Below are 12,322 nucleotides of genomic sequence, written 5' to 3' on the forward strand. Positions count from 1 at the left end.
AGTGTTGCGCCAACTGGACGTTGGTCATAAATACTGGAAGCTACATTCACTTTGCTTTCAAGTGATGTTCATGTGGTTCATGTGGAATTTTTGAAAGTAAAGTACTGCTTTTCAAATGGAGCAAATATGTCTTGACTAAAATTGAAACCAATAAAACATTGTTATTATTACAATTAACTATACAAACTAATGCAATAGCAATTATTTTAATTGCTTAACAGCTCTAACTATTTAATAAAAAACTATTTTTTTATTAATTCTATTCTGCTCACATTTCTTTTGTGATTGATCCCAATTAACTACATAAACTAACATGATTAATTACAAATAATTATTTAAATCACTTGACAGCTCTATGAATTCCAATTTGATCCCATTACCGTCACATGGCCAGATGACAGACATGCATCTAATCTAACACACAAGAGAGACTCAAACCAGATTTGAAAAGATCAGATTTCTTTTGCGACTAATCTGCGAATTAACTACTCAAACTAATGCAGTTTATCATTCATTATCTTAATCCCTTGACAGCCCTAAAAAATGACCACATAACAGACATGTATCAGATCTACACGCGCATATAAAAGACTTTTCATCTGATACGATTTTCATGTTAGATAAAAATCGCATTTATGGAACTTCAGTTCTATAACAAGAACGTAGTCATAGGTTTGTCATGTGTCTGACTCACTCTCATGCTCCTCTTGGACGGTGCTGTTGACCTGGTCCACACAGGCCTGGATGTCGTTCCAGGTCAGATAATCGCTGCCCTCTTCTCTTGCTGCAGCCTTGAGACGCATCAGCTCGTCCATATACCTGTATATGAAACCATATTAGCAAGGTCATGCATGTACTGGCACAACGACCAGACAAACAACCAACACAAAATTTTCTTTTTTTTTGGTAAAATATATTAAAGCAAGAAAGAAAGAAAGAAATAGATAAATAAATAAATCTAGCTTTCATTGTCTATATTCCAGTCTAGCACGCATCAATTATGCTCTCTTTGCAAAGATAAACGCAATTGGTCAGTGTTCTTTAAGTACTGATGATATCCACATGCTCAGAAAGCATTCTGTGACACAATTTATAATGATGATGATGAAATATTATACTCTCCAGCACTAATTCAGTGTATTATTTTAAAAAATGGATCACACTCAAATAACAAGGCATTTAATTTTTACCAAATGAATCCTAATTGAACGGAATTATTGTGAGCTCAGAGATCAGCACATCTAATTTGTCTATATTTCCTCTCCACCCTTGGTTTCTTCAAGTCTCTCTCCATCTCTCACTCTTCCTTCTTTCTGATCAGGAAAGTGTGACAGATGTCAGTTTTGCATGTGTTTCCTGAATCAAACGGTTACACTGAGGCAACATGGTTCCTGAAGTTGCAAATTTACTTTAAATAAGTCATTAGACTAGTTTAAAACATCAAAAGCAGACATGTTAATTTGCCTTGGTTGGGGGACGCTGTTCCTGTCTCACCTGCATGTGACCAACCTGACACTGTCGGTGATCCATGACAGCTAATGGCCTCAATGTTTATCTTAACAGCACAGTGTTTCACCTCGAGCAGTGTTATGACATGGCCTGTCATGAATTTGAATGTCTTAACTACATATTTCTGTAAAGATGTATAATAACCATGACCCCTGACCCTCACAGATGTTCAGCATCGACATGGGGACTCATGTCACACTTAATCATCAGAAAAGGGCACTTAGGCTTGTTTGGGCTTCTGCACAAAGTCCTGCACAAATGCAGTTGACTGTAATATTTTAAGTCGTGTATTTATATTATTCTGTCATGCACTCGTATTATTTCTTCCTGGCAGGCTTGAGGCTTCACTTGAGACTGTCTCTCAAGCACTTGACTTGTAACTGTTTTAAGTGACTTGTGTGTCTGTCTGGCTCCATGTGTCTCACCTCTGGGCGTACTCGTCCTCCACGTTGCTGAGGCCAGTGACGGAGCTGCTGAGCTGTTTCCACACAGCCGCTCGGTCTCCCACATTCAGAGCCTCGTTTATTAGGACCACCGATGACAGCATCTCCACGGCAACCAGCAGCTCCGGGTGCGTGAGTGAGCCCTGTTCAACCAGCCACAACACAGCAGTCAGTCCAACAGAACTAAATCCTACTGTGAGTCTAAGTGTATGTGGAGCATGTGGAGTTTTGGAGTTGAAAGAGCAAAAGCCACGATGATAAAACTGATTATGTATAGGGTGAGGTTCAGAAAATTCTGATTACATATAGGTGGTTACATATCATCACCGTTGGAACAAAACTTTGTATCCCCAAAATGTATGTAGAGATATAAAACAATAAAAAAAATGGAGATACAATGTTTTTCAGTTTTTGACGTAATTTGAAAATAACTGTTACTCTTTACATTGTATGTAAATTTCATGATGAATGGACTAAAAGAACTGACTCAAAATGACTTGGAAGAAAGTCTGGTTCCATTAAAAGTAAAGTAGGTTTTTCCCTTCTCCTGTAAAGTTACCATTTTGGAGATAAGAGGTTTTCTCCTGACAACAGTGATATACATAGTTACATTAGATTAGATTAGATTAGATTAGATTAGGGGCATATACATCACACAACATCCTGACATTGTACAAAAACAACCCAACTGAGCACTTTCTGACCTCGGCGCTTTGCTGTTGCAGGCTCAACAGTTCTCTCTGGTAGAGTTCTGCAGCAGTTGGGTAGACTTGCGGTAGCTGAGCCTCAGGGTTCATCAGCTCGTTCACTGTGTCCTCAGCCACACCCTTTCTAATGGCCGCATTTATCCTGTCTACAGCCCGCAGCACTGAGAAACACAACAAAAATATTTTCTTTCACAAAGCAGTAAAACACTGTAGGTGTAATAAACAGGCTGATGTAATGCAGGAAATTCTTCAGAATGATTTAAGTGGCATGATAAGGTGCAGCAACTGATGAATTTCCTTCTGATGAACTGATGAAGTTCATACTTTTCAGATAGCCTTCAGCAATGCCATTGGCCACATCCACCCCACTCTGCAGCTCTTCTTTGGTCAGTGCCTCTCCTGTTGTATTCTGAGTGAAATATGAAAGCACAAAATATCTAAAAATATAGAAACATTCAGCAGATAAACAAAAGTAAATTAATGAGTCACAACTGTACCTCATGAAACAGTAACTTCTGTTATTTACGAATCTACCCATCGATCTATCTATCCATCCATCATCCATTCTTCTATCAGTTTATCTATCAATTTATCTATTCATCTATCTAATCATCCATCCATTTATCTATTCATTTAACATCTCTCTTTATCAATATTTCTTTATTTATCTACACATCCATCCATCAATCTGTTCATACATCTTTATATAGATACATCAATCTATTTATCTATCCATCTGTTTTTTTGTACTGATGTATCTATCCATCCATCTCTGTCCAACCATCTATCCTTTAATTTATCTAGTGTATCTATCTATCATCTATCCATCTATTAATCTATCATCCATCCATTCATCATCCATCTGTCCATCTATATATCAGTCTATTTATCTGTCCTTCTGTCTGTCTCTCTGTCTGTCTATCCATTCATCCATCCACTCAAATGTAAATGTATCAGTTTGGCCAACAGGCTAATTGTTATCTACTATTTCAGATGCGTGATGTAATCCAAAAACAAAGCAGCAGAAAATTTACATACAGGTAAAACTAATCCTGTAACAACACACCAAAAAACAAACACAGATGGTGACAATTTACATGCACATACAAGCACACAAGACAGATCATGGCACAAAGAAAGAAAAATGAAGTAATATGTCCTTATCTGACCTCCATCACCTGCTCCTTAGCCTCACGATCAGCCATCAACTGTTTCAGGTACCATTCCTTGTTCTTTGCCTGCAAGGACTGCAGGCCCAAAGCCGGGGAGGAGAGGGCCTCAAAAAGCCTGTCTTGGTCACCGCTGAGTAGGGCCTGCTCTGTCGAACTCAAGGCATTGGCCACTAGAAAACATGAGGCAAAGATCTCAGGCAGGATAGCAAATAAAAAGATACAGAAATATCTCATAAATGGAGACTTGCAGGGAACCTACAGTTCACTTTGTTGACATTTCCCTGAATTTCAGCCTGTGTGAGCAGCTCCTCATAGACGTCCCTCTCTGCATCTGCGTTCTCCCCAATCTACAACAAACACAGATTATATAATACAGCTACATAGAGAGTATTCCACAGAATACGATCACTGGTCACTTTGTTAGAAACTCCTACATCGTAGGTCCACCTTGCCGACGTACAGTTAGAGACAGCAACCCACTTGTTACGATGAACAGTGTGTTCAATAACCTCTAGCCCTTCATCGGCGATCAATTGTCAACCACAGATCTGTTCTTGGCTGTGGGTGGGGAACCACTGTAGTTTTTAAGCCTGATATCCTTAGGTGTTTGCCGTCAGGTTTGTTTTTCTCGTAGCCCTGCTTTGAAAATCATCTGCTGTTTATTATTGGCTATTCTGCACGTGCATGAGCATAGCAGACAGCCATGATCAGGACAAAATGCACCAGATCGGTGTTGTAGTCGGGCGTATATGCACGTACATGCCATATCCTGACTTCTAATGATGCAGTTTTGCACATACCCACATGTATCAAGTCGCATCACAAATCAGCAACAACAAAAACATCAGCTTTGATTGGAGAGTTTCATATGGTGATTAATAAACCATTCTGACTGGTTTGTTTTCATCTGTTTCTAAGGATACCACCATAATGTTAAACTCTTCATCCAGCAGTCGGTCACAGATTTGCTGATACAATGTTAGGTAAAAATAGACAGACTGTGAATGAATTTGCCTCTAAATATTGTTCTGGATAAATAAAAGATCTTGAGACGTTCATACCCTCTTTCTGGAGTTGGCCACTTTCTCAGCCTTGGCCTGGAACAGTGTGTCCTGGTAGTGCTGGGCAGAGCTCTCGTCCAGGTTCAGCAACATAGCGTTGGGGTTCCTCATGGCTGCCAGTGTGCCCTGGGGTTCTCCATGGTCAATGGCATCATTGATGGCAATCACTGCAGCATGCACTGAATCAATGCAATAAAAGAAAATGATGACTCACTGCTCATGAAGAACGGGGGGACCTTCTTAACTTTACTATGCTGTTAATTTTGTGGCACTATACTGTAAAGCTACAGCAAAAAATTATGGTCTGCTATTATTATTACTGGTCATAGGAAAATGGAAAAAACAAGTCCCTTCAATTCATCTATGAACAGTCTATTCTCAGAGGGGCACAGAAAATAGCAGCTCACCCACTCCCATGTTCTTTATTCTGAATATTAGCTAATATTTTCTAGTAGAAGGTACAGGTTGCCAAGCTGTATGCTCAATCAATTTAAGTACTTTAAGTACTAAAGCCAAGTACAATTTAAGTATTTTTGCCAGCTTCAAAAAGCCTAGGCAACTGTGCAATACTGTCTGTGCTGTTGAGACCGTGCAATATAGTGATCACTGAAATTCAGGTAGGCAGACTGTGTAACTGCAGCTTTATCTTATCATACTTACATACATACTTATCGAACTCTTATATACTTTCACTATTATAAAAATATCATCATAGTTCAAAGAAGAACATGTAAACTGCTCTCACAAGCTGCCTCGTCCACAGAAAGCTCATTGGCCAGGATGCCACCAATCTTGCTGAACGCTGGCATCTGAATGTTGTACTTCTCCAGCTCACTCTTCATGTTGTTAATCTCCTCCTCTGTGAGACAGGGATTAGGCATGTACAGATTAAACATGACAACATGACACTAATAGCCAAAACATAAGGATTACTAGGATAGAAGGAACTTTTCAGAACTTATTATTTGTTTACACAAAGCTTTGCTTAAAAGCACTTGTGTAAACGTGTCATATCTGAGCTTCAGTAAGGGATGTTGGCCATTAATCGAGTAGGTCACGTTCTAATCTTTTTTTCAGTGTTTTTTCCTGGGCCTGGAGCTGAAGTGCTGGACATTGTTCTCAGCACGACTGTTAAATACCATTCCCCTGGCCATGAGCTTGGCAGTAAGAGAGGACTGGCCAAAATGACAGGAAACGCACACAATCACTAATGGCTTCCACACTGGGGGCAGCTCCCAAGCACCAGAAAGCACCAGAAAGTTCTGGAGCCTTATCACTGCTGATGAAAACAACTATAGAGGATCAGGAAAGCGGGCAGCTTTAAAAAAAGAAATATTTCAGGAAAAAAAAACAACAACACAACTTTCCACTTTCCACCCTAGATGTAGTCAATCAGCCAAGACATGTTCGGGGTCCAAAATTTGTTTGTTTAGTTTAGAACTGAAGTTTGTTAGCCTAACACTGCTAACAAACACTAGAACTCAATAGTCACCCAAATAGCCATAATCGTTTTTCTAAAAATACCTCCCCAAAACTTCTCACAGCCTGTTTGAACTGCATTTAGATCTTAATTAAGGTCACACAGACTAGTTGATGTGTTTTAGGACACAGTATGACTTGCTGTGAACTATAAAAATGAATGAATGAACGAATGAACGAACGAATGAATGAACGAATGCTAAAGGGCAATTATTTAACAAAACACCAGAACTGATATTCACAAAGCAGTTGCAAATTAGAGGAATTACAATAGTAAATCAGAGTCAAATTTGAGCAGTTGTTAATTAAGACCTGGATGCAGTTTGATTGGGTTGAGAGAAGTTTTGGGCTGTTTGATTGACTATTGTGTTTAAGTGTTCATCATCAATCTTAGCCTCACAGCTCCAGTTCTAAACTAAAGAATCAAACTCTGCACCATATCTAGGGTGAGAATATTGTGTAAATCATAAATTTCACTGAGCTTTTTCTCCCACTGACATCAGTGCACTCACCTGTGAAGGCGACCTTGCCATAGAGGTCTGTGATCTGGGGGGCAAGACCGAGCTTGAACAGGTAAAGGCTGAAAAGGAAAGGGGGAAAAAACAAGCTTTAGGGAAAAAGAGACTGAACTCCCTCAGCCATCCACCCCTGCATGGCTTTCAGTTTAACACACCTGATAAACATGTTTGTGCTGCATCTGTGTTCCACAGGGGGCCGTAAAAAAAGGAACAACTACACACCCAGCTAAAGGCCCCAAACACCCACTCAGCTTCTCTCGGCCCACGGTAGACCCCTGCCAACCTCTCGCCCCAGCTGGACTGTGTGACTTCCTGCTTCTGCAAGGCCAGATTTATGGCCTGTGGGCTGCACATACACTCTGTACAGGCCTGGAATGCACTGTTAAAACAGCCTTTGCGTCTGCTTCAGCTTTTCCACCATGGCGCTAAATACCACTGCAAGAGGTTTCCCCATCACTTAAGACTTAATTCCAAAACAGATCCCCAGCATTTCCCTGATTTTTCACATATTTGAGGCTGATAAGATATCCAGATGGCTGCATACCTTCACATCTCAAGTCTGGACTTTGTATGTATTGACTCTATATGGAAAAAGCAGCTGGCTCTTAGCCAATTAAAGTTTGCATTCAAAAGAAATGGTTCAGGTAAAATTACACAACTTTCACATTAGCCTAAATATAGTTGATCAGCCAAGAAACAGACGGTGTCCAAACTTTGCTTCGTTTTGCACTGGAACTACAAGGCTAATGAAGCTAACAAGTAATAAAAGCATATTGCTGCTGTTGGAAGAGAACCTCGTTTACACATTTTCGACGTTTTTCAGTTTTTGACATAATTTGAAAATGCCTGTTGCCCTTTACATTATGTGTAAATTTCATGATGAATGGACCAAAAGAAACAACCCAAAATGACTTGGAAAAAAATCTGGTTCCATTGACTCACATTAAAAGTACAGTATGTTTTTTCCTTCTCCTGTAAAGTTACCATTTTGGAGATACAAGGTTTTCTTCCGACAACAGCGATATGCAACACTGCACAAGCAACACGCATGCCTAATACCAGCCTCACACCACACGACTTTTCAAGCGATTTCACTGCTGCAGACAAATTTCCAATGTCGGAATAACATCATGAGAGTCTTGCTAAAGACTCTAGAGTTGCATTGCACTCGCGTCACCTCGATCGTTTAGTGTAAGGTGTTCAGGACGGCAGTCGGTCTTTTTCTCGTCTTGACGCTATGACAAAATCAACGATGTTTAATATTGTTATAAGTTTTAAGTCTTGGCTCATGCAAATAGCGACGTGCCATAGGTGTGCATGAGAGTGAGTGAGAGAGAGAGTTCAAGGGAGAAAATGCATGCATGAGTACCGGAATTCTCTGTTAAAAAAAAAAAAGAAGGGAAATCTGCTCCACTTTAAAACAAAAATCATATCAACTTAAAAACGTAAACTGGCTGTTTTAATATTTCAGCTTCACTGAGTGTAACAGTGATGTAAGGAAACGTGCAGAGGACTTTAAGAATGGCTTTGTTAAAGAATCATCAATGTGTTTTTTCTTTTGCTTTCTGTTAGTGATTTCTTATTTTATTTGTTTGTTTTTATGGTTTAGTTCTTAACATCCAGTCAACAACACTGAAACGATGATGTTTTGTTGATGTGTAAATCTTTATATTAAGTAAAAAAGTAACTGCACATTTTACATGTTAATTAAAACAATTCTGGGTGATGATTGGCCAGAATATACAGTTCTACAGTGAACTGAGCTGAGCCCCGGAGCTTTACATGTCCAGCTAACGTATCTTCTCATCTGTACCACTACAGAGTGGAGAAGGAAAAAGGTTTCTCTGTTTGTACATTTCCACCAGGTGCAATAATCAGAACAATCTAGTTGCAGTCTTGCAAATAGTGCCCCTGCAAGATCCCCAGTCTTTGCAAAATCATAGTCTGTGACTAAAAACAGTGACATTGTCTTTAGATGTGAGAGGGTGTCAGACTTCAGTCTTTCAAAAGTCTTTTCAAAGTCTTCTAGTGTATGGTTAGCTTAAATCATCACAAAGACCACATAGGCCCACTCTTATGCAGCTTTTAGAAAACTTGAATTCTCAGAAACAAGAAGATTTTCCCCTTTTTAATCTCTGGGTTCAGCAAGCTTAGCAAGCTCAAATCAGTCAAGTAATCTCAACAGACTAACTTATGTGGTTTCTGACACTGTAGTGTACACACTGTTAGCTATATTAGATAAAATTATGTCACATAGTTAAAACAGCAGTAGCTGCCATTCTGATTCCTAATGCTTTTGTCTAATTTATATTGTTGAACAACCACATGGAGTTATCCAATTAAGCTTCCATTACTTGTTATCTAAAATCAAGTTGTAGCTCCAGAACAAAACTACACAACCAAGGATACCATGTTTTTTATTTGATTAACTACATCTGGGGTATACGGAGCCCCGGAAGAGACGGCGGTAAAAAAAAATTGTGCAAACGTTTTGCAGTTCGTACACACATTTTATTTTATTTGTGGTAACGATTTCTTAAATCGTTCCCTCATTTTCTTTTAATCATGCGCACGTTTTCTTTACTTCGTGAGTACGTTTTCGTTTTCTTTCAATCGTTGTCATGTTTCATTTTTAACTGAACGCACGTTATTTTTTTGATTGGTGCACAAAATCAATGTAGTAGTAACTAACAGCTCCCTGAGACTGTCTGACGGGTTTTGATGAGTTAGACTGATGAGATAATGAACAGAAGTGCTCATCAGGTCTGATTTTGATTTGGGGGTTTTGAGGAAAGTGCAGCTCCTCTTCACAGAAAACGGCCCACAGATTCATTAGTGCAGCTGCAGTTTGGTGGTGAAATGAAGGAAGACAATAAACTACAATCACAATCTTCACTAAACTGCACTTTCTAATGATCACACTTAACAGAGATATAGACGCTTAGCGCTGTTTCTGCTCCTGCGACAAGCTGCGGTGTTAGAGATCATCACACAATTACAGGAAGAAATGGTCGGCGTCAATTTGTTTCAACAAACTCAAATTAAACACACACAGAAACATTAATGTGGGATGAGGTCAAATGGCGAGAGAGTTTAATAGATCTGTGGATTAGATGTAGATATGTTAATGTGAGGATGTTGAAACGCTGATCATTTCGTCCTGTAATTCTGTGATGGTCTCTAACGCCGCAGCTTGACCGGGAGCAGAAACACAGTGGGCCGTTTGCTGTGAAGAGGACCTACAGTTTCCTCATAACCCCCAAATCAAAATCAGACCTGATGAGCACCTCTGTTCATTTTCTTCATTATCAATCTAACACATCAAAACCCATCAGACGGTCTCAGGGAGCTGTTATCAAAATACAAACAACGTGCATTCAGTTCAAAATAAAACATGACCATGATTAAAAGAAAACGAGGGAACGAATTAGAAAATTGTGATCACGAATTAAAAAAAACGTACCCACGAAGTAAAGAAAACGTGCACACGATTACAAGAACACGAGGGAATGATTTAAGAAATCGTGACCATGAATAAAATAAAATGTGTGTACAAAATGCAAAACATTCGCTCAAATGATTTTTTTTGAGCGAATGTTTTGCACCTCCTTCCCCTCCGGGGGTCCGTAGGGGTAAGTACACAACCGTATAAATGAGATTTTTCTATGAACCACTGCTTTAACATGAATTCCAGCACAGACGGAGACTCTTGATCTGATTTATTATACATCTGAAGCTGTCATTTTGGATGTAAACCCATAATCCATGATCCAGATTGTTTCATATCTTCATATGTCAAACTTCGGATTTGTTAACAATATCACATGGAAAAAGCAGCTGGCTCTGGGTTTTCTACAGCTTGTATTTCAGCATGTGTACTGTCACAGTTAAGTAGTTATTAGCGCCTAAAGGGGACTTTTTTTTGTAATTTTTACATAATTCAATGGTGGAGATATGAAGATGTAGTGTAATATCATCCATCGTGATTTGATTGTCCACTGTAGAGAAACTTACTGACTCAGATTTCTTTACAGTGATGATGAGAGGAACCCAATGTCTACAACTCAAATATACTGCACTTATTTTCTATTTAAAACGACCAGTGAACCTACATGTGTATTTGAAATGTTTATGTAATGTTGATAATGTTGGTAAAATAGGGGTAAATCTAAAAAAATAAGTTTTCTTTGGGTGCCATTTGACCTTTCAACACCCTGCACATACCTCTCCACCATGAACTGACTTTTTAGGCCAAAACCGCCATCTCAGACATCAGGCAGCATATTTGTAATACTATTATGTGAGAGAATTATTGCAGACATTAAATTCTTCAGATGTCTGGTTCCTATGACTACCACTGTAAACAATTCTCACTCAGTACGTTTCTATAGAATGGGGCATTTTGCATCAAACCTCTCAAAATGACTCTTCATTAGGCAGAAATTTTGAAAAATCAGTGGAATTCCCCTTTATGCTCGGAAGACATTCTATTGGGGCTCAAATTTTGCAAAGTGGAAAGAGTCTGAGAGGCACATAAACAGAGACACTGTGTACCTGAGTGCATGGATGCAGTAAATGCAGCGAGGCATGTTCTTCCTGTCGTAGATGTCTGTAGTCTCAGGATAGAAAATCTGAGGAGGGGGAGGAGAGACAAGCAGGTTGGAGTGAGCGCTTTGATGAGGTTACACTGAGAGTGCTCTATTGTTAGAACACAATCAGCGTCTGGGCAAGTTGTATCACGTCTCAGGAGGCGAAATTCAGGCTACGGAGAGACATTTGTTTGGCTCACTGAACTGAAACCAATTCCTCTGCCTAAAAGCTAAATGTAACCTTTACTACACATCATCACTGTCATAAAAGAAAAGACTTACATCTCCAAAATGGTATCTTTATAGGAGAAGGGAAAACATCGCTGAGGTGTAATTATGACAACAAAACCAGTTTATTTTTACAGGACCATTTCCCATCATCTTTTATCTCTCAGAATTAAACAGGTTGTATATTACTACTGCGCCCTTAAGGCTAAATGACTTCTGTTCTGATTGGCTGCCCTGGTACTGCGCCTCATTCAAAGGGCTTAAGCTGAAACACTTCTTATAGCTTCAAAGTGAATGAGCAGAGCTAAACTGATGCAGACTGAACGGAAGGGCAGACTGAACGGAAGGAAGGATATACACTAGAGTTCAGAAGTTTGGAATCAGCATTTTTAAACATATGAACATTTTATTGCAAGTACATGTGTAAAATGATTCTAATATAATGCTATATATATATATATATATATCTATACTATATACTATATATATATATATATATATATATATATACACACACACACACACACACACACACACATACATATATATATATACACATGTGTATATGTATATGTGTGTGTATATATATGTATGTATATATATATACACACACACA

At 39.0% G+C, this 12,322-nt stretch overlaps 1 protein-coding gene across 1 annotated transcript in view; it reads right to left on the bottom strand.

Annotated features, from left to right (window-relative positions):
* Window positions 1–12,322, bottom strand: part of iqgap1 (IQ motif containing GTPase activating protein 1) — a 62,350-nt gene that overhangs the window by 24,209 nt on the left and 25,819 nt on the right. The window contains exons 5-14 of the mRNA XM_036584359.1: window positions 11,444–11,520; window positions 6,884–6,951; window positions 5,638–5,751; window positions 4,893–5,071; window positions 4,091–4,178; window positions 3,829–4,001; window positions 2,984–3,068; window positions 2,657–2,820; window positions 1,935–2,095; window positions 695–819 (exon numbers count right to left, since the gene is read on the bottom strand). Coding sequence (XP_036440252.1) covers window positions 695–819; window positions 1,935–2,095; window positions 2,657–2,820; window positions 2,984–3,068; window positions 3,829–4,001; window positions 4,091–4,178; window positions 4,893–5,071; window positions 5,638–5,751; window positions 6,884–6,951; window positions 11,444–11,520 — 1,234 coding nt within the window. The remainder of the gene's footprint in view (window positions 1–694; window positions 820–1,934; window positions 2,096–2,656; window positions 2,821–2,983; window positions 3,069–3,828; window positions 4,002–4,090; window positions 4,179–4,892; window positions 5,072–5,637; window positions 5,752–6,883; window positions 6,952–11,443; window positions 11,521–12,322) is intronic.

Source organism: Colossoma macropomum, unplaced genomic scaffold, assembly GCF_904425465.1.
Source record: "Colossoma macropomum unplaced genomic scaffold, Colossoma_macropomum, whole genome shotgun sequence".
NCBI lineage: Eukaryota > Metazoa > Chordata > Actinopteri > Characiformes > Serrasalmidae > Colossoma > Colossoma macropomum.